The sequence below is a fragment of the Aquila chrysaetos genome, chromosome 3, assembly GCF_900496995.4.
Source record: "Aquila chrysaetos chrysaetos chromosome 3, bAquChr1.4, whole genome shotgun sequence".
NCBI classification, from domain to species: Eukaryota; Metazoa; Chordata; class Aves; order Accipitriformes; family Accipitridae; genus Aquila; species Aquila chrysaetos.
The window spans coordinates 30,673,302-30,698,820 of record NC_044006.1 but is presented as its reverse complement, the minus strand read 5'-3'; the positions used below and the strand labels follow the sequence as shown (position 1 = coordinate 30,698,820).

At 40.2% G+C, this 25,519-nt stretch overlaps 1 protein-coding gene and 1 long non-coding RNA gene across 5 annotated transcripts in view; one reads left to right on the top strand and one right to left on the bottom strand.

Annotated features, from left to right (window-relative positions):
- LOC121233203 overlaps window positions 1-25,519 on the top strand; it is a 38,960-nt gene that overhangs the window by 4,432 nt on the left and 9,009 nt on the right. For both annotated transcript variants that reach the window (XR_005932115.1, XR_005932114.1), the window contains exon 2: window positions 15,364-15,540. This is a non-coding gene — a long non-coding RNA (uncharacterized LOC121233203). The remainder of the gene's footprint in view (window positions 1-15,363; window positions 15,541-25,519) is intronic.
- Window positions 4,711-21,782, bottom strand: LOC115339400 (immunoglobulin kappa light chain). 3 transcript variants are annotated; one of them, XM_030009380.2, is made up of 6 exons: window positions 21,662-21,782; window positions 21,222-21,542; window positions 19,150-19,203; window positions 8,136-8,429; window positions 6,614-6,685; window positions 4,711-5,852 (listed from the first exon to the last, which is right to left on the bottom strand). In XM_030009380.2, exons 1-6 carry the CDS (start codon window positions 21,702-21,704, stop codon window positions 5,719-5,721), a joined length of 918 nt encoding a protein of 305 aa, XP_029865240.1. In that variant the 5' UTR covers window positions 21,705-21,782; the 3' UTR covers window positions 4,711-5,718. The 3 variants fall into 3 exon arrangements, with proteins under 3 accessions (XP_029865240.1, XP_029865241.1, XP_029865242.1); XM_030009381.2 differs by having other exon boundaries at window positions 21,225-21,542; XM_030009382.2 differs by lacking the exon at window positions 19,150-19,203 and adding an exon at window positions 16,541-16,593 and having other exon boundaries at window positions 21,227-21,542.

Genomic DNA, 25,519 nt, shown 5'->3' with positions numbered 1-25,519 from the left:
TTTGGAGCAACCACCAAACACTAAAGGTATCCTTTGCCATCTTATGTTATAAATATTGGTGATACTTTGCACAGCTTAATTGCTGCCTTAACAGTTTCTGAGTGGTTTTTTTTGACAGCACTGTCTCATGCCTTAATGATGTTCACCTTGATTGTTCACCAAGGTTTCTTCCCACTCTTCATAGTGTTGGGTGGGAAGAAAACCAGAACTATTGGCACTGTGTCCTGTGGAGAGCTAACATGCCAGGAGTCTGAGCTGCCTCTCTTGTTATAGTGTTGGAGCTGCTGGTTACCTGCCTTCTGAAACTCGGCAGCCCCTTGCTTTCTGACCTGGCATTTCACTATGATGAGCTAGACTGGAAGACCATTTTCTGAAGAAGGGATTTCTGTTCCTGCCAGACTTTTGTTTCAGAAAGCATCTTCAGAGTGGAAGTGCTGGCTGGCTGGTACTCTGCACTTGAGCTTGTCTAAAGGAGTTTGTCAGAGCTCAGCCATCGGCCTTTCCCAAAGCTTTCTGAAGGAAGAGGATTCTTTGTCCAAGAAGTAGAGAGCAGCAGAAGCAGCATAGCCAGCCCTGGCATGGAAATATTCATAACCTTTCATGGCCTTTGCAAGCCCATGGGCACATTCTGTGTGTTTTTCCTCACATTAAGGAGTTTGCTAGCATTTATTTTGCAAGCTTATAGGAAGGTGAGCAGGTATGCTCTGTACCTACTAGGAACTGGAGTATATTCAAGACAGATGTTAAAAGCTTTCTCAAGAGGAGTTAGAACTCGATAAAACAGTAAGAAACCTTGCAGGGTCTTGGCATAAGATGTGACTTACAGCTCCGTCTAGGGGTGATGAAGCATCAGGACAACGAAGAGTATAATGCTGTGCTGTACCAGTGCACTGCAAATTAAGGTCTTTTTTTGACACAGGACAGGGAAAACCTGGGTTACAGAAATACAGGTCAGGAATGAAATACCCTGCTTACCGGGCAGGCTGCTGGGGCTTCAGGTACTGTCAGTCTTTTCTGCGTGGAGATTCTTGAAACCTTATGCAGTGGCATGATCCCTGGGAGTACTGTGGACTAAAAACACACTAATGACTCAAAAGGAAAATGTATTTTAGTTAAACATAACAGAGGCTCAGTGATCTGGTTTTGATTGCTGGTGGCTTGAGGAATGTTGGTGGAAATGGTGCTTTCACCAAAAAAAGCAGATTGAAACTGCAGAACAAAAGCTGTTAATATTTTTAAGAGGAGGTCCAGCCTTTTGCTGTGGGTATAACAGTCAAACTTGAAGATTCAGAAGATTTTGAAAGGCTGTCTGCTCACTCTGGAAATGCTGTCCTTCTGTTCCTATATTTGTGACCATACTTGAAGATAGAAATGGCTGATGTTTCTCACTCCCCCTCCTTCTATTCTTTCTCTTCCTCCCTGTCCACCTGCATGAGTTGAACGAGCTAATGTGTTGTCCATTGCAGTTTAGCCAGGTTAATGCCACATGTGCCTTCAGCTGCCATGCCTCATATTTCATGTGGTGGTGAGGGGCCTGTGACTGGCATTGCTTTGAATTCAGCGAGCTGCCGCTTGAGCCCCAGTAACAGTTTGTGCATTTTCTTTCCGCTAGTCTGCCCCAGCTGTCAAGCAAATAGTGTTGGTTCAAACACCCTTTATGGGTATAAGAAATGAAATTACATTAAATTACGTGAAAATGGCTAGAGACTTCATGTTAAAGGAGAAGGGACTAGATATGCAGTCTTGCTTGCTGAGTAATCATTCTGCTAGTAGCATGTACAAAATCAGCCTGGAAACAGTTTATTCCTACTGTTATTTTACAATTTGAGCCTCAAAAAGATCGGCAGTTATGCTGTTCCAGGAAGGGAAGTGACTAATCCATCAAGCCACCTTCCTGCAAAGCAGTGCCTACCGCGTGCGCTGTCTCTGGGCACGTAGCCCTGTGACCACCTAAGCTTTTTTCTGGGGGCCTTCAAGCACTTTGTCACAGCAGAGACCTGCATCTTTTTGTTGTGTGCTTTGGTTGAATATGGGAGACGATTTCCTCATTTTGGGAATGACTTCAAATTTTTTCAGGATTATCTTGCCCCATGTGTTCATTTTGCCACAAATGGGAAAGCTCCAGCTGGGGGAGGAATGAAATCTTCTTGAGAAGCTGAAGCTTCTGATTTGAAATTTTCTAGTGCTCATTGGGAACAGTGGGTGGCCTTTTCTTTTGAGCCTCCTCATATTCAATATCTGTTGATTTGACTCTCATCTTCATTCATCCTGACTTCTGTAAAAGAAAATCCCTGGGGGAAGTTGTGGGGATTGGCAACTGTGGCAACAGAGTCTGTGGCTGACTTGCTGCCGGAGCTGCTGGCAGGAGAGTTTATTCATTAGAAAACAAAGCGAATGGTTCCCATGTGCTGTAATATCTCACACATACGTCAAGAAGATACATCTTTGTATTAGGTTGCCTCCCAACTGATATCAAAAAATTTGTCCCAGACCTGTTCAGTAGTTCCTCAGGTTAGCTTTCCAAGAACTAGATAATTACTGGAAAGTGTTGTCTTGTGTACCTTATCAAGAGAGTGGTAATACAATGAAGTAAAACTTACCTATGGTGGAACTATATTTAATGACTGTTTGGACTCACTAGGTAAAACTTGTCAATTACTTGTTGTTAATTGTCATTCGATCTATTTCCCTGTAAATATCTATGGGTGCAGAGGAATGAATTCTCAAACTATTCCACTGAGATTTTTTATTTCCTTAGCACTTTCTAAGTATGTGCTGGTACTGAATAGTCCACTATTTGGATCTCTTTTAAAATTTCTTAGTGTTGGTACCTAGTATCAACAGAAATTACCTGTTGAAAGACTCCTATAATCCTTATGCAGATCTTTCTCATTTACAACTACATGTGAGAGGAATCCATGGGTAGTTTTCTGTATCACCTGCTGTAGGTTATTTTGATAGTTGAGAAGTCAATATTATCAAGCATGTAAGTTATTGTACAGTATAGGACACAAAACTATTCTAGCAAGATAAGGAATACGTTGACAAATCCCTTTCCACAAATAATCATTTGTGATGTTTACTTCTTTGTGCTTTCAGGGCAAAAGTTGATCCCATTCTGTCTCTTCCTTAGAAGCACCAGATTGCCTGTAACCACCTCTGTAGTATTTGCAGTAATTCTGCAACTCTGTAACAGGAGTAGAGCAGCTGTAATGCTCATGCTTGTAGAAGCTTGAAATCACTGAAAATCAGTCCTGGTAAGATAAGTACTTGAGAAGATGTGTCTTTCAAGTGTTAACAAAGTCCTGACAACAGAATTTTACACTTAATAGATAACATCTAACTCTGTCGTGCACTCATGATAAATAAGACTGCAAGTCCTGCAGACATCCTGCGGCACCCATGTTTTTGTGGTAGCAATAGCCCCTACACGTACATATCACAAGCATGACCAACATGTGTAGCGAACAGCGAGTTTCACTGTGTTATTTACATGTAACTTAGGCATGTGGTTTTTATCACTTTGTATTTCCATTAGAAGGAAATGGTTTAGAAGTACGCTGTGGTAAAAGGCAGGACGGCTGTGGTCTAACTGTCCTCAGCTTATCAACAATTCTCATCGCAGCCCACCTCCTCTGAACCAGTTGTGACTGGTTCAGCTTACTGGGGTTTTCCACTAAATAACCAAGCCTTCCTGCAAACAAACACCCAAGCACCCAGAAGCCTTAAAAATCCACTCATCCTCTTATTTGTGCTAAATAAATAAAAACTGAAAACTTAGTATGAACAGTATATGCCTGTATAAATATTCTTCAGGGACACGTGAGCTATTGCAGATGTAAAACCTGCAACCATGTACTTGAGAAAGCCCAGAAACTGTGAGGTGATAGCTATGCTCAGCATGGTTTAGGGTTGCATGTAGGCAAGGGGGTTTGTGCAAAAAGCTTAAAAAGCTGTGTTTTCTCTCTGTTTTCCTGTGCTGCGTGGACAGCATCTTTCAGTTTCGTGTATGTGACATGACAAGTGGATTTGGGGAATCATTTTGGTGAAAGAGATCTTGGTTCATTAATGCAATCAAGCATTTCTCTAGCAGGGATAAAGGTAGGGGAGACGAGGGCAGTAATATCAACGATGCTAGTGAAATCTACAGTAATGGCATTCCAAAAATACCTTTGTAGCTATTTTATTTCACTTTGATTGGAACCAAGCCTTAACAAATAATAGCATGGGATATCAGCTGTTTCTCAAAGAGAGTTTGACTGAAGACTAGACATCACATCTTTCTTTGCATTGAAGAGTGACATGGCATTGAAGGCAGTAATTAGTTGCATTGGCTTCAATATGCAGATTGTGAAATAGCTTGTAAGATGTGCTGTTAGTAAAATAGCTGTGGTCGTTAGAACTGAGCCTGACTTATGTTCTCCTTCCCTTGCGCTGGCATGAGCCCTAGAAGGCAGTCCTGTTGTAACAGCACTGCAATTACCCCTGGCTTGGCTTAGCTATTCAACAGAAAAGATGTAACAAGCTAGCTTTTATTGTTCTGTGTAAAAGTGTTCCTGTTTAATATGCTGAAAAGCAGAAAACTGGTGGTTTTAAGGATCTTTGATTTCCTGAGGAATTTATACAAACAGAGAAATGAATTCAGGTTTTCTAGCCATCTTGGTCATACTCTGGAAATGCTGGAGAACAAACACAGGCCTCACAAATGCCCCTGGAGGAAAGCTTTTATTGCCCTCTACATCATTACGGATACAGTGAGTGTAAATGCTGCAGGCACTTATCTCCGAACTTACGGCAGTGTTTTGCCCCAAACTGAGCAAATGCTTTACCCCAGTATGACTACTTCCGATTTTTCCACAGAAATTTGAAAGGAACTGATTTGTGGAACTTGGAGATGAAGAGTTCAAAGTCCAACATCTGAGAATTTTTCCTCTATTGTGAAAACACTTTCTCTATCAAAGCTTCAGATTTAAGGTTTTGCTCAACTCAAAAAGGTATCTCTAAACAGGATGATGTTCATGATTATTACAGTTGTTTTCTTTCTTTAAAAATCCAATGTGCAGATTTTCAGTCTGTGCCACAGTGCTGGTGTGGGGCCTGGTGGATTTCTTCCATTTCTGTACATGTGCACCTTAGAATTGCTTTTATGCTTGTCTGACTTCTTAATTCAAAAATATTATGTTCACTTTTTAAAGTTGTGTTTAATTGACTCTTAAAGCACACATCACTTCAGAATATTTAAGTCCTGATTTAGTGGATACATGAGTTGCAATAAATCATTGAAAGTAAAAATGAACAAATACCTGTGAATTTACAGCACAGGAATGCTCCTAATTAAGCCTTAAGTGCAATGATAAAATGCACCTGTGCTTTATATGTCAAAAGCCCAGTTACACCTCTAAACTTCTGCATGCATAACTACTTTTAACATGAGTACCTTCCTCATTTTGCAATATGGACTTTGGATTAAAATCCAAGGTATGTAACCTTACTCATGTTGCCCACTTCAGTTCAATACTCAGAAAAATTAGGAAAACCAGACAGATATAAAAACACTAGCAAGAAAGCAAAACAAGCCCTATGCACTAATGCCAGAAAATTATTTTGGGATTTTTTTGTTGTTGTTCCATCTAAAACTGAGAGCAGGGGACTCTATCTGGATAAGTACAAAGCAAAGCAAATTGAAGATGATTTTGTAAGCCTTTCCTAAACCAGCATTTATGCTTTCTTTCCTTCGTGCTTGGTTAGAGCCCACCTTCTGTAGATGAAGAAGAGTATGATGAGATAGTACATGGAGCTCTTCAGAAGAAGGACAATGTACACTAAATATGCTGTCCTGTGCATTAAGTGATCTGTAACAAACATAAGACAGAAAAGTCTTGTTTAATGTCAATATTGTACAACCTCCTAAAAGATTGGTAGAACTGGGACTGTGTAGTCTGTTTACTGCTGCAATTACATTGATTCCAGTGGACAGTGTATAAACACATACAATGTCTGACTGTCCTTTGAGTGAGTTTGCACTGCTAATAAATTCTATATCAAGCAGGTTTCTTAGCATTAGACTGCTTCTCAATGCCACTGGCTTATTATTCCCAGCAAAAGCAAGATCATAATTCTAGTGCTTGCAGCACTGATCACCAGTAGCACCATGTTTGCTAGAATCCTTTGGTGTTGGATTTTTTTAACATAAGTGTTCATGATTCTTCCTAAATCCCCGTTCAAGCTGAAATAAAATTTCTTTGTCCGAAGTGCTGGGCAATTGCTAGGCTGATGGAGCATCAGCTGAAGCGTTGAGCATTTAACTACTTCAGGTACTCAAAAAAGTGGCGCTCGGTGCAGGCTAATAATCTAATAGCCCGAATGGCATCTGTAGCATCGTAAGAAAGCTCCTAATAAAGCTACCTAATAAAGGTAGGAGAGCCCCTTCTTATAATCCACAACAGAAGTTCATTCAGAGTAGCACTGAAGCATTTTTAAGTTACAGACCCCAGACTTAAAAGATTTCCTGTACGCTATCTAGAAAGATGATTTTCATGATGTTCTGATGTAGCAATATATATGTCTTGCATGACATGCATCACTTTCCCACATTTTAATACATTTTAATTACCTCTGTTAAAAACTGTGCTGTTCCCAGGATATGTGCTGCAGTCCTCTTCCTGAGAAGGCGGCTTGTTAAATTCTAATAGAAAGAGAGTTTAAATGCCCCAATTAGGCTTTTATTTAATTTTAACAAACAGGAATTGAGAAATAGGGAAAAAAAGAGGCAGTACATCAACAGTGAAATGGGAAGTTAATATTAAACAACAAAAAAAGATGTTCAAGATTGGTCTGCAGAGCAGATGTTCACCAGTAGGATTCATTTGCAGAGAGAATTTGAATGGGGGAAATGCCTGTAGAGAAGTGACTGTGTATTTGTTGCTATAAGCGGGAGGTTTGCCTTTGCTCTTTCAGGAATGTGTCCATTAGGCTGTTCCTTGGCAGAGTCTCTTTTATTTGGAACTGCAGTCAATTTGACCACCTGATCTTGTCACTGAAGTAGCTGGAGTCTGTTTGCCTTCACAACGTACTGTTACTAGAAATGGAGAATAATTTACATTGGAAGGGACCTCAATTAGTGTGTTACTTAATGGTTGCTCAACACTGAAGAATACTCTTGAGGAGAGTATGATCTAAGGTTCCCCTACTGGGAATTTGCTGTTTTGGTGGTAGTTGTCCTTTTAAAATAAACCCTTTTTGTGCTTGAAACAGCAAATTTGTGTTTGTTCTTCCTTACGGTGTTTGTATGCATTGATACGTGGGCTTAAAGACATCTGTATTACATCCGTAAATACATCCTCCACCTAAAACTTAAAGCATGTTTTTGTCAGAATGTATTTTGAAGGTTGAAATGTAATGATTATTCATGGCCATGCTCTCACGCACGTTAATTTATAGTAAGTTGAACTGAGGTAGGTACTGAGAAAAGATTGATCTAAACTAATATAGGCAGCTTTTCTTAAAGATATTACCATGATTTAAACAATTTGGATTGATTATAGTTTACTTTTTTCTTTAAAATTGCATTGTCTTTCAGATTTTGCTTTGCGTAATCAATCTTTCCACAATTAAATGAGATATCTTATTTTCATACATGGTCATTACCTCACTATTGCTGGACTATGAGTAAGTAATATATTTAAACTTTGCTCTACATCCCCAGCAACCTTGTTTTTAACTCCTTAGTTTTTTATAGCTGTGACTAATGTCAGGGGGTGTCAGAGGGACTTACACCTGTAAGCCATGGGTATCAGAGAGGTAATACTGTTTTCAGAAACTTCTGTAGACTGGAAAGTAACCAGCCCGGCTCAGTGCAGCCCTTTTGGAGCTATGCTAGTTTATACCTCATGAGGTTCAAGAACCGCTCTTTACCTATGGGCATTCACTTGGGGAGCATAGCACAGGCTGGGCTGCTTTTTGTGGGGAAACTGTGGTAGTTTCTCCGAATGTGTATTTTAGCTATTGTTGTGCCAAGGAGCAGAGATGCTTTCAGGAACAGTAATAGAAAGCATTATTTCTATAATTTTATTGCAAAGAAAAAGTGAGGTCTCTAATAATACGTAGAATGAAAATTCTTAACATGTAGTATGTACCTTGTGCTTGCAGTGAATGCTCTTTGCTTTCATGCTCGTATTTGCAGTGATAGTTCTTGTCTTTGTTCGCCGCTGATACAGTTAACCAGCTGCTGATTGAGTATTTACCCTCTTTTGTGGCCTTCCAAGGGTCTCCTTGTACTACGTTGTCTGTTACCTCCTTATGTGCTTCATCGGTCCATGTCACCCGAATAACTTCTGGGTAGAATTTCTCAATAAGGCAAACATATGTTGTCTGATTTCCATGGTTTTTCTGCAGGATTTCAGAGTGTGCCGGTGGAGAATTTCCTTTGTCTGGATTGATTATTGGAAGAAAAAAATTAACAAAACAGAGGGTTGGAAGATCAATAGTGTACAGTAAATAAATAAGCAGCCACAGAATATAAATTCTGAAGAGCAACATTGTCTAATTGTCTTATTAACAAATGTTTTAGCTCTCTAATATGTTGTGAAGTACTTAGGATGGGAATAGAAATGTCTCATGTATAAAAGGAATTTTAGGTAATAGGATGGATGAATTACAGCTGCTTCCATCCTTGAAGTAAAAATAAGTTTTTGGTGAGCTGGACGAACCTGGCATTCAAACACACTTTATGTTAAATATTATTTAAATGGACCCAAATGTCAAGTTTTAATTTTCAGTCAAAACCAGTTACAATACTATTTAGGATAATTTGGAATAGAAAATATGACTTTTAACCTTATTTTTAAATGTGTTCTTTTATGGAGAACTAAAATGAATAGAGGTTTTATGGGTATGGTACAGAAAACCAAGCTCAAAATCAGAAGACAAGACTCAATTCAAATATTCTAAACTCATTTTTGTTTAGATAATATAGAGTCTTCCAGAGTCTGGAGAATGTTTGATGTAAGCTTTGATACTGTGCCATGTGCATGGAGAAACATTATTTAAGTCCTAAATTGTTTAGTGAACTCTAATATCTAGACTGCTTTGTTCATGCTTCTTGTCAAGCAACACATCTGATAGAGAAAGACTAGAGTAGACTAGGTCTACTCTTTAATACTCTAATACTAGAGTAGATTAAAAAGTATCTCACAAAAGATTTCTTGAGTATTTTATTAGAAAAATAAATTTAAGTCTGGTTATTTAAAACCTTAGAAACCTACTCAAAACTGTTTGAAAAATTATTTTTGAGAAATATGAAGAAACTGAAATATTGGTGAAGATATTAATAATCTCCCTTGAAACTGAGTTAGAAAACTTCAGGCGACTACGTGAGAGCCTATATCCCACAGCCTTCCGAGCAGTACTGCTGTCAGAAAGTGTATTTGTCTGCACAAGTCTTTGACAATTATTAAATAATAGTAATAGTTCCTGAAAAAGCTTTGTTCATTTATTTGATAAGAGGAAGTTAATACTGCTTTATAATGTTTATGGAAAAACAACTACATGAAAAGTTTGTCTACAGAATGTTAAAGGTAGCCCACCTTTCAAAGCTTTGCAGTTTTATGTCCCCAGTATAAGTCCCCATTGCTAATTAATGAACATCTGGTATATCTAAATGATTTTTTATTTAAAGCTGATATTAATTTTGTGATTTTTGGGGGGTAAAAAAAGGCAACAGAAAATTATTGTTGCCATTTTTTTGAAGACCTGCTGTGTATTTGCCAGGTGATGATCTTGATAAAGACAGGAAAACGGAATCACAAAATGCTCTGGACCCCAAAGTTTGGCAATGTGGTTCCTTCAATACTAGATTTGTTTAAATGTTTGAATTAACACCTCTGAAAAGAAAAAAACAAAACTAAACTAAAGCAGAAGAACATGCTATATCTAGATAACATTTCTATATCCAAATAGCATATCTATCCATGCTACAGTTGTTGTAGGTGATGTGCTTTGTGAAACATGCTCACTATGAACATATGTGAATATATTTTAAATGAAAAGTGAGCTGTTTCCACAAGCTAACTGTAGGTAATCTCCATTTTATTTGCCTCTCTGGATTAAACCTTATGTTATTAGGAGGAGTCCAAATCATCCAGATTTTGTCCACAGAGAGAAGACATTTTGGTATTATAAAAGTGGATAGTAAACCTAAAAGTCTGTTTTAATTAAACATGAACGTCTGCAGTGCGTGCATAGGCAGTGCTCATGGGCAGTCGTTTTTGTCTATGCTTAACTGGAAGCGAAGACTAGATAGAGTTTTCAGAAGAAGGTATGTAGAAGATACTGCCTAAGATTTTTTTTTAAGGCAGCAGAGACATTTTGGGTGTCCATCTCCTTACACCACTCTTTTTCTTTAGATTCCTATGTAAATTTCTGCCACTGAATTTGAGCAGCTAGATGCACAGGGTTTAAGGTGTGGTCTGGCTGAGTGGTGCAGTTTTCATGCATTGTGAGAGAACACATTAATATAAACATGTATTTTTGCCAAAAAGCTTCCACCTTTCTTTAAATGATATGGCTATTCTAGAGCAATCTTCTACACTGCATCCCCCCTAAAACAACTTAGTGATTCTCTGAAGTATTTCATACACAGTGTTTAAAAACAAAGGTGACCAAAGCATAAGGCTGTCTACCTTCAAAAAGATAACCCTTATATTATCGATTTCCTTCATTTTGGAGATTTGTCATTGAAATGAAGCTGTGGACTGAGTTCTGTTGTACCAGAAATAAAATTGCTAACGATTTTATGGTTCTCTAACATTCATTTAGTGGTTAATTTTATCTTTGTTATGCATCAGTCCTCCCAGGGATCCCAAGATTAAACTAATTTCTAAACTCATTTATTTGTTCCAGAGTTGTATATGTTCAGAAGACCATGATGTAGCTCCTGTCCCAGTGACATTGCACTCTGCAAAGCCTCATGACTATTTTAGGTGTTTCTTTTAGGTTTTCAAAGCTTAGTAAATTACCCTGACTAATTTCAGTAGGCTAAAACTTAATTGTCTAGTTTGATGTTATTCTCTCGGATTATCAAATCTAAATAGAGAGGCAGAGAGAGATGCTTCCAGCTGCTAGTTCGTCCTGCCCATTTTAGGGACTTCTATTAAGATGGAATAATTTCCACCTCTGGAATTGCCAATGCCTTTCCATTTACCATAAAAAGACCCTAGGTGCTTAGCTTAAATGAAACTCTTAAATCATATCACAATACTGAGGAAACATATTGCTTGAATACTGTGTGCATGCATAGGGGAGTCTCATGTACACACATAGGTAAATGGATGACAGTGGAGAACTGAACAAATTAAGTTTTGCATATATACATGTATATATATGTGTGTGTGTGGAAAAAAAATATATATGTATCTCCATAAGCTGTTGGTATGTTTATGGAAAAAAGGATGAAAACTTGTATAATTGGATGTAGATTTTGATGCATTTTCAGGCTGATCTGTAAAGTCATTGAAGTCAACAAGACAGTTTACACTGGCTTTTCTGGGCAAATGATCTGATCCTTTCTGAAGGATTTTAAAGTCATGAACTTCCATTCTGCTGTCTTTTTTGGTTTAGTTAAACTTTCAAAAATGTTGCTGTTTACTTTGTTAAACAGTTTTCTAAGGCAGGTTTTAAAAGGTACACAGGTCTTACTTTTTAAAATAATATATAAGCACGTTCAGGTATTTCTTAAGCTAAAATCTGTCTTTTCTTTCTTGTAATAATGCAGTGAGCCTGAAAAATATTGTGCAAATAAAATTCTGGAGTTAGGCTTGTAATCAATGAGCTATTAATGAATTTGGGTTCAAAATACTTGTTTTTATAGATTAGCTGTCAACAGTTTTCATAATGAAACTCCTCTACAGTTTCTTTGTATGTATCTATAAATAAGATCTATACATAAAGTCAATGTGTTCTTAAGCTGAAATTTTAATTCTCATTACTTGGATGATCCCACAAAATGCAGTAATTTTGTCTGATACTCAAAGCTCTTCAGTTCCCCTTCAAGCCAGTGGGAGCTGAGAGCACCCAGCACACTCAGCTCATAAACAGCGTTCTTGTCCTGCTTGTCAGTGACTTCAGGTATTATCATTGATAATAACATAGTATAGTCCTGAACTACTGTGAGCCTCCCCAGATACCTTAAAGAGCTAGCAACCTTCACTTCAAAGCTTTCCCATTACAAAACTTAAAAAAAAAAGTATTTGAAAACACTTACCGGAGACGATGAGTTTTGTGCCAGAACCAAATATCTTTTCAAACACACAGTGGTATATTCCACTACAGAAACTTCTTGGGACATTTTGGCCGGACAAGGACCAGATTTTAAAACCATCATATGAACAAGAGTCTTCTATTCATCTGGCTACATGAATGTAGAAAATTTTAATTCAATCTCAACTAATGCTGCTATTCCCAAAGAGCCTTTAGTCTTTGGTGATGCGCACTTTAAATTCAGTTTCAAGTGCCATCACTTACTTGTTTAAAAAAATATCAAAACAAACCAAAACTGTTGTTGTCCAGGGCATTGATTAAGCTACCATATTTCCTCTAGATTTTTTTTCTCGAAAAATTATTTTTTTTTCTGCGATGGTGAGTGTTTTTGACCACACGATTTAAAAATACACGCATGCTAGACCACTGTTTAACTGAATTAATGAAAGGCAGTCCTGAACAGCTCCTCTCAAGCCTAGTGGAGGGGCATTTACTCATTTTGGGCCTAATCCTCTGCCTGTTGAGGTTACTGTAATCTGCTTAAATGGGTGCAGGATCGGGACTGTTCACGCTCAAATCCTGCATACTTGCCCGTGCAGTACTGTTGCAGGCAGTCATTACAGAGGGAAACATCACACGTGCATCTATCTATGCTGTAGAGAAGTATCAACTTCCATCATTCCCATGCCTGTCCTTCCCCAGGGCCTTCTGGCTTCTCCCCAGGGAAAACCATGTGCACCTCAGGTGAAATCCTGCTGACACTGAAACCAATGGCAACATTTCCAAAGGTCCGGGATTTCCCCCCACGTTTTAATCTCTTGATTATTTATTGACTGCCTGCAGCTAACCAGTGCTACGGTGCATCCAAGAGAGCTCTTTTCCCCTTGGCTAGAATAAATCAGCTTTGTTAGGACAAATCCATGGGGAAAGACCTTCCCCTTGACCAGAGAGACGCAGAGCTTCAGCCACAGTTTAGGGGATCTGTTGGCACTCACAATGTTTTCCTCTATAGCACCTCAATTCCCCCTGCTCTGAGGCCAAGGGGCGATCTACAGCCGCATTTCTGAGTTACCCCGATTCTGCTGCTCTGGGCAGTAAGCTTTGCACAAGGGAATGACCTGATGTAGCCCTAAGTATCCAAAAGAAGTTATATTTCAGCAATTTATGGCTTATGTTAAGTCCTATAGTTTACCCTGACCTCACTTACACAAGCATTTGGGTGCTAAAGAAATTAATTCTGCTACTGCAAAGTCCACATCACTTTTCTGTATTATACTTTTAAATCTGTATTTTAATCTATTATAAATATTTTAAAATAGCGTATCACATTCCCTCTCCTCTAGATTTTGGATTATCAGAATAAGGCATATTTTCTTAGATACTAAAAATCTTACCAGAAACAATAAGCTTTGTGCCAGTTCCGAAGACTGTAATATTCACTGGATACAAGTGTTTTGCAAAAACCCACCTAGTCTTAATGTTTTTAAAACCTCATTTTGTGTCCCAGCCTAACCTCATTTTCCTATTAGAAATGCACCGGTTTCTTTTGACACTCTGATTTCTATAATTAACTTTCCTTACAAAATGGTGTAGGGATGAACCCATGTTTCCTCATACAACAGATTTCACTTACATTAGTCTTTCAGGTTTAAATAAATAAGCTTGCATGTACACAAAAACTAAGGATTTGGAATACTGACAAAATGGAGGATGGAGCCCTAATTTAACAGTGGGCATTCAAAATCACGGAAATATTTAAGCAGATCCTACGCACCTGAGATTTGTAATTTTCTAGACTGAGACTACTTAGCATCCCCTGGGGTTTCTATGGAAAACATGAGGAACAGTAAAGGTTATCACCTTGACAACATGGAAAATAATGCATTTATATATATATCTGCATGTACATCTATGTACAAATATATATCCTACAACAAGAACCTAGCACTGCATGCTGTCACCAGTTCAAGCTGATCTTTTTGGGCCATGGCTTTAAGATAACAGACACCATTATGAACAGGGGACTGTTCACACTGAAACCTGTTCGTGAACATTTCCTTAAAAGAATTGGATACTGAACTCATCTTCATGCCCATGAAATCCTTGAAATTTTATAGCTGTTGGCAAATGTTCCTATTAATATTAATCATGGTAACAGGCTTTCACTCTGCAGATTTCTTTTGAGTGGCCACATCTTCCCTTATTTATGTCTTGCAGGTCCATCCTTCTGTCCTAACACTCATTTGGACTTTCAAGTCTACTAGGTTTTGATTCAGGGCTTCATGTTTTCCCTGTTAAAAAAAAGTACTAATGCAAACTAATGCATACATTAATCTTCACCATTTTGATTTAAAAGGGTAGGAAGTCAGTTTAATCCAATTTCAGGTAATGTGTAAATAAATTTAAGTATAATCTATCTTTAGGCAATGTATATTTTATAACATAGAATTACAAAAAATTGTAGCTTTTTGAACTCTGAACTTCAATGCATTTGATGAAAACGAGGTAGGATACTTCAGTAATATTTAGGAGATAGCATTTAAAGAAATCAAATATTGCTGCCACAATTTCTGCTATGAAATTATTTCCTAGAAGCGTTAGTAGTTTGTTCTTTTTGTCACTTCAAAATCAGTTAGCAATATGCTTGTGAGTTGCCAGGGAGACCCAGCTGCAGCTGTAGCACAAGAGATAGAGACAAAGCAGCCCCATGCTGGCTGAGCAAGCCACTCTTGCTTCTGTGCTGAAGGAACAAACAGGATTGGGAGAGGCTGGTTCAGTCTTCAGGTCAGTCTCGACTTCCCTGTTGCAACCTTGTGAGTGCCTAAATTCCCTGGAAAGATACTTACGGAAGAATCCTGTATTGCCAGTTTATGTTGGATTAATATTCCTGTTCTGCTGTAAGCTTCTAAAAACTCATCTGTTCCACCAAATGCAAATGCCACACAAGTCTCTCAAATCCCAGCCCTTCTGTTAACCTGCATTATTTTAAGTCTCAAGCAACTTCCTTTTGGTCAGAACTAATTAAAAGAGACCAACAAGAACAAAATCAAGTTCACTACAAGTTGATGGGAGTTTGGCTCTTTATATTATTTTACTCTTTCACTATAGATCTGGGAAAAGATTCTGCTCAAACTCAAACCCCAATGATTCAACTGAATTAAGGTTACTTATCCTAAGTCCTGGTTTTCTCCATTTCTTCCCACGAGGAGTAACTTACTGAGCTAATGTTGGATAGTCACCTCTGAAAAGACAAGCTGTGATGAAATGCCTGATCTTCAGTGTGAGGTAACAACAGGCCTTTTACTCTATTAATCAGTCAGAAGGCTTGGCCTCATAAAGACAAAATCCTACAGAATTAGAGTGATGCTTGAAAATAATTTATTTTACACTGTAGATACTAAAAGCATGGCAACTACCTGATTAACAAGGTAAGGATTTTCAGTAAAACAAAATGCTTATCCTGACACAGCTATTTCTATTGAATTATAGTTATGATTTACTTAATCTTTCTGATATAAATAATTAAAAACAATCTTTGCTTGATATGCTAATATAAATTTATGTATTTAACCAGGATTAAAACATTTGGTAGCAATAGTTCCTCTGCCTTCTGTTTGTGTAGTTGTTTACTCCAGGATTATGGCATTTAAAGCACAGTTAATGGGAAAAAGAAGATTTTTGCCCTCCACTTTCCACTAAAATAAATGTCTCTGCAGGAAAGGCAAAAAAATGGATCACTTCTTCATCTGCGTGTTATTGAGCAATAGGAACATTTGGTGGTATTTCTATCACCAAAGTGCTGTGTACATGGCAAAAATTATTATGGACAAGTTATTTCACTTTTGTTAGCCTAATTAAAAAAGGATTTTGGCAACGGCCATTGCCTATTGCTCTTTGTATCTGTATTGGGAAGAGGTTTTCATTTTCTATGCTTAAGTCACAGCTGCTTGATTCCCTTCTTATTCCTTCAGTACAGCTGGAGGAAAGAATGAGGACTCTGGAAACTACTACAGGTCATTTTCCTCCACATTTCCAAGGACGAGTATGATCAAAAGTGGCTCAAATTAGCTCCTTTTCAGAAATGTTTATGATCCTAAACCACTGCATTACAAATACAACAAGGCTTATTTTAGGAATGACAAGCTGGGGAGTGGAATCCTGCGCAAGGATGGTGCCAACTGAGGCTCTAAGCAGGCTGAGTGCCCTCTGGGACACTATAACACTCATCTATATGACCACACCAAGCTCCTATAGCTTATTGTATGGAAAATAGCATGTAACTTACCTGACACAGTGAGTTTTGTACCGGAGCCGAACACCTTGGGGTAGTATCCCATCACAGTGAATAAAGTCTTTGCAATAACAATGCAGCTCTGATATCTTTATATGGGTAAATAGTATTCTTTAAAGAAAATCAGATTTGCTGTATAATCAATTTTTAGACCCTAGAAAAGTAAAAATGGAGCAGTCGCCTAAACTAAAAAAAAAAAAAAGTTGTGGGGGTTTTCAAGGGCATGTATGTTGTTAAATGGACAGGATTCATCTCAACTAATTTTAGTCTTCTGAAAGTTTAGATGGATCGTGCAGATTGAGTACCTTGGCTCCGTCTCTGCTTTCTGGAGAGAGGCAGCACCAACAGAGGCTCTATTTGATCAGATAGTGGCCAAGTAATTTGCTCGTTATACATCCCCATAAAATCAGACCTAGAATTGGTGAACATTATGCTGATATCGGAGCACCACAAGACCCCCGACCAATATATTTGTTGTCAGTAACATGAAGCAAAACTGTGCATGGATTGGCATCGAACCTCTCACTAACCAGGTACATTTTCCAATGGTCAAAATTAAGCAAACTGTTTTCATCTCAGGTGCTTAGCTGAGCCGAATCACAGGCAAGTATTAAAGCACCTGAAGTTTACTTGACGCAAAATAACTTTGATAATTATGTCAAAACATTTTGAGTTTGCATTCTTCCTTAATAATAGTAATAACTGATGATAAGCAGTTTCTGCAAAAGCTAGGAAGAGAGAGCAGCCTTTCAACTATGCATATCTTCAGACAGTTCTGGGCATATCTCAGATAACTCCTTTAATTTGGTATAGTCAGACATAGCCCTAAAGCAAAATGTTTTGCTTTTCAAAGAATTTGAGTAACCCAAAGTTTTGACACTTTTCTGTCAGAATGAATTAGAAATATCAGAAAGGTTGAATATGCATATTTGAAGACAAAAACATCTTTCAGTTCTCCGAATGCTATCTTTGCCATATTTAAATTCATCTCTAAGAAGAAAATAATAATGGGGTTAGTTATACATCTGTGCTGCAATAGCTGTTGTGTTTCCCCCATTTCATATATAAATGCAAAACAATTATGTTGTGTTCTGCCTATGGAAATGCTGTTTGAGGAAAATCCTGCAAAGCATTCAGTAGAGTTAAAACTAGCAGGAGCTAAAATAGCAGAGCACTTCGCACAGCCAGTATCTAACTGTACTGAAAAGCATTTTAGAAGTAGTTAAGTTTTACATTTTGTACTTACTTGAAACAATAAGCTTAGTTCCAGTTCCAAATATTTTTACATCAGCATCCCACAGTGTGATCATGCTTATCAGTGTCTCCTGCACTGCACTTTTCTTGCAGGGGCTACAGAAAAAGTCTATCTGATTTAGAGGCTGGTGATAAATCTGGCCCAGTGCAATAGCTGAATTTTTACCATTGACTAGAGTGCCATTTTTAGAAACACTTCAATTTTTGTAGTGAGTAAAATGTTCAGGTTTTTAAACCCAGCATTTTCTGAGAAGAAAGCAGTGCTGTGCTTATTTCATAACTATGTTCTAATCCTTTTAGCTCTGAGATTTCGCTAATAAAAATCTGTTGCCTCTGGTCTGATAGGTTTTCTCTGAAGTAACCTCTTTCTGCTGTTTTAAGAAGAAATGCGGTTACATTATGATTCCCAAGGAAATTGAGAAAGTTTACTAGCTATTTGTTGATTTAAATGTACAGGTAAACAATTTTTTTTTCCTAAGTGTCCTAACTTGCAAATTACTTATTGTGTGAAAGTCCCTTAACTAAAGTTTCATCAAACTCATATTTTGAAGCCTGTATTTTAAATGCAAAGTCCATATTCTAAACAAAACTTGCTGATGCCCGTAACTAAAAATTCATGCCTTTGGTAAGTGGTTACTCTGTTGTCTTTTTGGCAAAAGCAGCTGCCTTTACACAGACACAGTTTAATTGCAAATTGCAGCAGAGAACATTTTTGGTCAGAGGCGTGGATAACATTTTAAATTTCTCTGTATCTCTCCTCTGCTTTTTATGATTTGACTTAATTATAGTCCCCCTGATAGTATCATATATTTTCTGAGTAACATACTGTAGGCATTGCTATATGCTTTATACTGAAAACAGCATTCATCTTATTGATTGCATAGCTTCACCACAATTAAGATTAATACAAATGCAGAAGTAAACCAGTTACTTTCAGTAGGGCCAGGAACTAGAAATTTATTACATTCCAGGCAATTTTCCTTCCCAATCAACTTAGACTGAACCACCTCTATCAGTAAGAAACTTTTTGCATTTCTCACTTGCTGTTCTGAGAGTAAACTATCAAGCAGTTTGCTTTTCTTTCCCAGAACAGTATCGAATCAATGCCAATATTTAAATTTTTACCTCTCCTCATTTTTCCATTAATTGTTCCGAAGGTGATCTCTCTGTTCATGAGACTGATATATTTATTGCCCATCAACCCACCCAACTGGGTGGGAATGCACAGTTCACAGACAAAATGTGATTTATCAGGCAGAAATTAATTTTCCTACAGTTTTTCATTCTTAATTATCTGAGAACCTGAATGACTCCTCTGTGAAAATCAGATCAATAATAATGGTACTTACTGGAGACAATTAGCTTCGTTCCCGTGCCGAAGTATTTGATCCAGATGTCCCACGCTATGTTCTGACTTTGCAATAAGCTAACGTGCTCTCTTGCTATGCCATTGCTGAAGAAAATCCCATTTTTTTCCCAATCAGTCAGCCCCGGGAGACTGAGTGAAGGCCTGGCCCTTGGCTGCTGGGAGGACATCAGAAATTTCAGACTTGCTTCTGGTTGTGCAGCTGATATCTAATGCCGTTTGGAGCAAATCTCTCTCCTAAAGTGTTGCAAACCCCCTCCGATTAACGCATAAGAATTAGGTGAAGGTTTCTCTTCAATTTTAGACACACAAATAGGTGCACAGGGTTGTGCATGTTAAAAACCACGTAATTTCAGGTGATGATGCTGCTCTTTCCCAAAGGGGTACACCCCCTCTCACCTGCAATTAAGTGACATCAAGTACTACTAGCATGGAGTTCATTTTTAGTTGTCTTAATACAATTCAGCAGAGGGAAGGGAGGGAGAGCCAGCACCATACGCATCGCGAAGGTGTCCGTGTGCTGCGGGTTGCATTTTCTGTCCCCGGTATGTGGTTATTGTCTGCCCATCCTCTGGAATCACTTCTGGCTCTGCAGCGGCAGCTTACCGGCAGCTTTCCGTCTGTTAGCTGGTGGGAGAAGGAGGCTTTTCCTTTGCGCGTGGGTTTCTTGTAAAACAGCCCAAGATAACGTATCATTAAGAAATTACGGTTTGTGGCTAGAGGGAGGAACTAGACTGAGGGTGAAGGTCTTTCAGCTGAAGTAGGTGTAACAAAAGCAACCATCTGCTTTGAAGGCTGCTGGGCAGGAACATCGTAATCGCAACCACAAAGCAACGGCAGGAGCGATGTAGACAGAGAATGGTGCCGACCGGTGCTTTTCCTGCTGTGTCCTCAGACACACAACGAAGGAGGCCACCACCGTCTCACCTGCAGCTGCTGGGACTATTGGATTACGGTCATGACAGTGAGTAGCTGGGAGGTCTCATTAGAAGAAACAAAGTGAAACACTGCATATTGCAGACAGCTTGTCTAACTCTCCTGTATGATCTGCGCTTGCAAGTATGAGGAGGACAAAACTGACCTGTAGCCATTTGGAGACCTAATACACATTCTAAATTGTTGTGTCACTTTTTCATCCCATCAGACTAATGTTCTTTAATGAGTTACACTTCAGTGAGCCAAGTGAGGACAGTATCAGGGTACCACAGTAAACGAAAATTTAAGGAGAGGCTTGATGGTAGAGAAAAACCTCTGTGGATTAATTTCTTAGGCTATGAGGGTCGGCATGCACCTTGAGGCAACAGCTAGGAGGGATGCATTGCTCAAATAAGGAAAGCTGGTCTTAAATATAGAAAGCTCTTTTCTTTGGTACTGGCTTTGGTAACTGTCTTCAACTTCTTGGGTAACTCGGATACGTCACTACTGTGATGAAAAGTAGTGAAACACAGACATTGATGAGCAAGAGGGAGGGATAAAGGGGCTGATACAGCTCAAAAAAAAAAGAACAAAAATTCCCACCTCCAGATCTCAGGAGGAATAAATAGAAAATCTTCCTCCTCCAACAGCTACTAACTTTTAAGTGAAAATAACACGCCTTTTTCTTTGCTTAAAATTTTACAAAACTTCAGGCTAAAGTTCTCTATTTCCATTTTCTTTGTCAGGCCAAAGTCTTTGAAGAGCTCCAGTACAACGTGCTGACCTATTTCCAGGAACAACAGTACGGAAAAGTGTCACTTTCCGTTAAATAAATCCTTGCAACCAGTTCACGTACATGCTTGAGCGAAAAGGAGGAGAAGGTGGAATGCAGAGGATGGGTTAGCTATTGGACTTTCACCATTCCCTTTGCACTTTGCACTTGCTCAGTCGAAATCTCTGGCTTTTGGCAGCTGATGCTTCCAAGGCATCAGTCAGCGCCAAGCATGTCCTGCTTCTCCAGAGCCTGCACCTGAGGCCAGGCATCTCACCCAAACCAAGGCAAGTGAGTTGGGATCTTTCAAGTTGTTTGTGGTTGAGACGCTGAGGGAGTATTTGTCTAGGTGAGCCTTGAGTTTCTACCACGGTGAGTGTGCCAGTAGGCGCAGTAGTAGGTAGCAGTGTCGTCTGGAATTATGTCGTTTATTGTAAGAATACACAGTTTCTGGCGAGAAACTTTTTCAACAAAGTACCTGTCTGCTTGGAAACCGTCATCTACTACTTTTCCATCTGAAAAATACAGAATCCTCTGTGGAGATTTATTCGCCTTCTGTTGATACCAGTGTATGATGGTGGTATCAAAAGCTTCAGAGACATCTTTAAAGTTACATTGCAGACGTACACTTCCTTTAGACTTGGTGATGGACATAGGGCTCTGCACGGGAATTTCTTGTGCAAATCCACCTAGGAAAGAGGAAAGGAGAAATTATGTCATTAGCTGGAATTTGGGGATTTGAGAAGGTGCCTGTTAGCACAGCCATGGGTGCCTGTGAGCAGAGGTAAGAAAATAAGTAAGGACTTACAAGACGAAGCGGCTGTGGCCACGAGTGCTGCCAGGAGCAGCATGTTTGCTTGTCATGCTCTGCTGTCGTTGAGACTGAGACGAGAAGGAACTCAGCCCTGGTGCAGAGTGAGCAATGCCATGCGGGAGGAGGAGGGGACTCCCTTGGGTAGCAGCTTGACACTGTGCGTCAAGCGAGAGGAATGTGTCCCCTGAGCTCCTGCGGGGAGTAGTGGGGACAGGGGAGCAAGCGGGGAGGGGAGGGGGAGGGGAGGGGAAGGGAAGGGAAGGGAAGGGAAGGGAAGGGAAGGGAAGAAGGAGACTCTCCCCTGCATGGGGCATTGCTCTGTGGACAGACCATGGGCAGCTGTTGTGAAGCTCGGGAAGTGCTGGTCCCCTGTGAGACATCCGGAGTGTGCTAGAGGTGGTGAAACCACTGAAGATGGGTCTCTTAATGGTCCACATCAATTTTACTATCATAAAATGGGCACAGTGATGCCACATGCTCCAACGAGGATGAGGTCTGCTTCAGGAAGCTTTCTGGCACCACGACAGGACTACAAGGGAATGGTCCCTGAGAAAAACATCAACGCTGACTGCAGCACTGCAAGTGCAGTGGTGGTGGATTCTGGAAGCCACTGCACATGGAAGGCAGAAAACAACACAAAGTAAGGATGATTCACTGAACTAAGAGGAAACTCTTTGGAAAACTGCCATGAGATCCTATGAATAAAGACAGCATGTGACAGTACCAACTTCTGGCTGAGAGTCGTGCATCACACCGCTGACTAGCCCTGAAGATACCAACAGGATTCAGCGAAATCAGTGAGCACTTGCCTGCTTAAACTTCACTTTGTGTTTAAGACTTTCAAGGTCTGAGGTTGCTGGTGTTTAGTGTTTATTTGCACCTAGCCTGATCTTCTTTCCCGTAGCTCATTCTGTGTGATGGTCCAGCATTTCAGGTATCCAATTACACCCCTCAGCAGGAAAAGAAAAGCTGATGAGTAGGCACATACTGGGCTAAAGGCACAAGCAAAAATTATTCCTCTCAGGTTCCTCTGTGAAATGCTTGCTGTGCCCAGGGCCATATACTAACTCACTGCAAATTTGAAATAAGTCCATCAAACTCGACAGTTTCAGCAAACCTCTTTCCTTCCAAAAAAACCCTGTTTATCCTATTCGCCTTAACATGAAATGAAAGAAGAGGATGGTTATAAGCAGCACATCATCAGCTGTAGTAGATAAGAGACCGTAAATCTTTGATTTAAATTGGTCCATGTGCATTTTTGCAGTATCCACATTAGGTAAACAGTATTTCCAGGGACTTACAGTTTCTTACACGTAGATCAGGAAGACTATAGTGGGGAAGTTTTTCTTAGAAGTGCTAGGCAGTGGCAGACATATCATTCCCATCACCAAGGTACTTTGCTGTCTTTCTTTTACTGCCTTCCCTTTCCTATGGGACAACAGTGGTTGGACTAGAAAATCAAAGCAATGTTTGCTGCCCTCAAAGGCTGCCAGAGTTCTGCCATGACTGTGTAAACAGCAGCAAAGGAGCAGGTGAGTTTGCAGTATTTATGTGCTAAGTCTTAAGGCAGTGAAGACTTCCTTTGCTGTTAAAATGGTAGATGTGTGTTTGAAGACCCGCGTGCTAATTATGACCCAGACTTTGAAAAGGACACTTGTGCAGGGTTAGCTGCTCTTTTTGGGTAGCAGAAAAAGGTCTGACCTTTCAGCAGCTCATATCAGATGGAGTGAGAAGACCCAGGGAGTGGCACAGTTACAACCCTGTGGTTCAGATGTTGAGGGAGGTTTGGTTTTTTTTTTTTTGCCTTGATAATCTTTGAGTTTCTGTCACTGTGAGGGCCCCAGTAGGCACAGTAGTAAGTAGCAGCGTCGTCTGGAATTACATCTTTTATTGTAAGAACACACCGGTTCTGGCCAGGAACTTTTTCAACTATGTACCTGTGTGCTTGAAAGCCCCCTTCAACTGAAGTTTCCCCTCCTGTAAACAACAGGAGTCTCTCTGGAGCTTTACCCTCCTTCTGTTGATACCAGTGTATGATGGTGCCATCAAAACCTGACTCTAATGTTTGAATTTCACATGTCATCCGTGCAGTTTTTTGGAACTTGGTCATGGATATAGGCCTCTGCATGGGAATTTCTTGTGCAAATCCACCTAGGAAAGAGAAAAGAAGAAATGATGTCATTAAGTGGAATTCAGAGATTTGGGAAGATGCCTGTTAGCAGAGCCATGGGTGTCTGTGAGGAAAGATAAGAAAGTAAGGAAGGACTTACAAGACCAGGTGGCTGTGGCCACAAGTGCTGCCAGGAGCAGCATGATTGCTTGTCACGCTCTGCTGTTGTTGAGAGTCAGAGGAGGGTGAAAGGGACCCCAGATGGGGACGGTGTTGTGTGGGAGGAGGAGGTGACTCTGTTGAGTGGTCTCCAGCGACAGGTCTTCTGTGCACAAGCAGATGGGGCACATTTGCAGAAAACCCTCTCCAAACTGGCAAATGCTAAAGTTGGTTAGAAGGCTGTAGTCCTGTCTGCTTTTCAGGTAAATATGAAAACCATTGGTAAATCCAAGGAACGTGGCCCTATAAAACTCAAGCTAGAGCCACTGAGAAAGGGTTGCGAGTGAGAGCAGCTCCAGCTGTGTATCGGGACGCGAAGGTTTCGGCCTGGAGGTCACCCAGTGGGCGGTGAGTGCATGCCATCACCTGGAGGAGTGCAGATTGGTGCACAGTGCCTGAGTGGGTGGGAGGCATTCCCCCGTCCTGTTAAGGAGCTCCTCTTGCTGCTTCAGCTTAGTCACCCAGCTGCAGCATGCCAAAGTGCCCGGGCTGCCCCCGTGCTGGTGCTGCCCTCCATCAAAGCAGCTGGAGGCCATCAGCCTGCAGCGACCGGGGCAGCTGCACCGCGGGGATGTGACTCCGCTTTGGTTTTGAGCACGGGAGGAAATGCTCAGCCACAGGTCTTCGGTTTCAAAGTTCAGTTGAGATGCAAACACTTCTTGGAAAGGAAGACTGGAAAACAAAAGCGAGCCCGGTGAGGGCTGCCATCAACAACCATCGCAGAGGGGCATCTCAATGAGCGGGGCTGGTGTCACGGGGCGTTTGCCTGTGACCAGTGAGCCCAGGCTGCAGCTCAATGGGTGTGAGGGAGATGAGCTGCTTCGGCCTCCCTCCTGCTGGCAGTTGGCCACATGCAGCAAGCTGGCAGTAAGCACATGTTGCTAACTGGCTTGGAAAGGTGCCCATGAGCACAGGGCTCCAGGGAGGGGCAGGCAAGGAGAGATACCTGCTTCTGTGTGGTGGTAATGGAATGGTCCCTCTCTTCCCAATAAATAACTGTGGGAAAGTCTGTTTAATTTCCTTTTAGGCCACCCTGAGGGGGATGAGAAGGAGAAATGACTTAAGGACTGGCAGGCACAACAAAGTGATGAGGAAGACAGAACTATGAAACGGACTTTAAGATGAAGGGAGGGATGTGCAAGGAAAAGGTCACTCATCCCAGCAGCATCCCATGCAGTCACTTGTGTGGGCAACGATAGTTAATTAGAGTGAAAACTGCATTGGCAATTGTATGTTGAGGACCTGAAATCAAGCCCCTCTTGCCAAAAATTAGCAGGACATATATAAAACAGTACCAGTAAGTTGCTATTCTTCTGATCACACAGCAGAAATCTGTCAGGCACCTGATCCCAGATGAAGAGTAAAGGCATACGGTAGCAACTGGATCTTACACAATTTAATGTCTAAATTACAGACACTGTTTAGGTTTTGTACAGTAGCTTTCTAACACAGCAAGTCTCCCAGTAGGAATAATTACAGATGAAACTTGATGGTGTCTATGCCAAGAGGACACATGCAGTGGC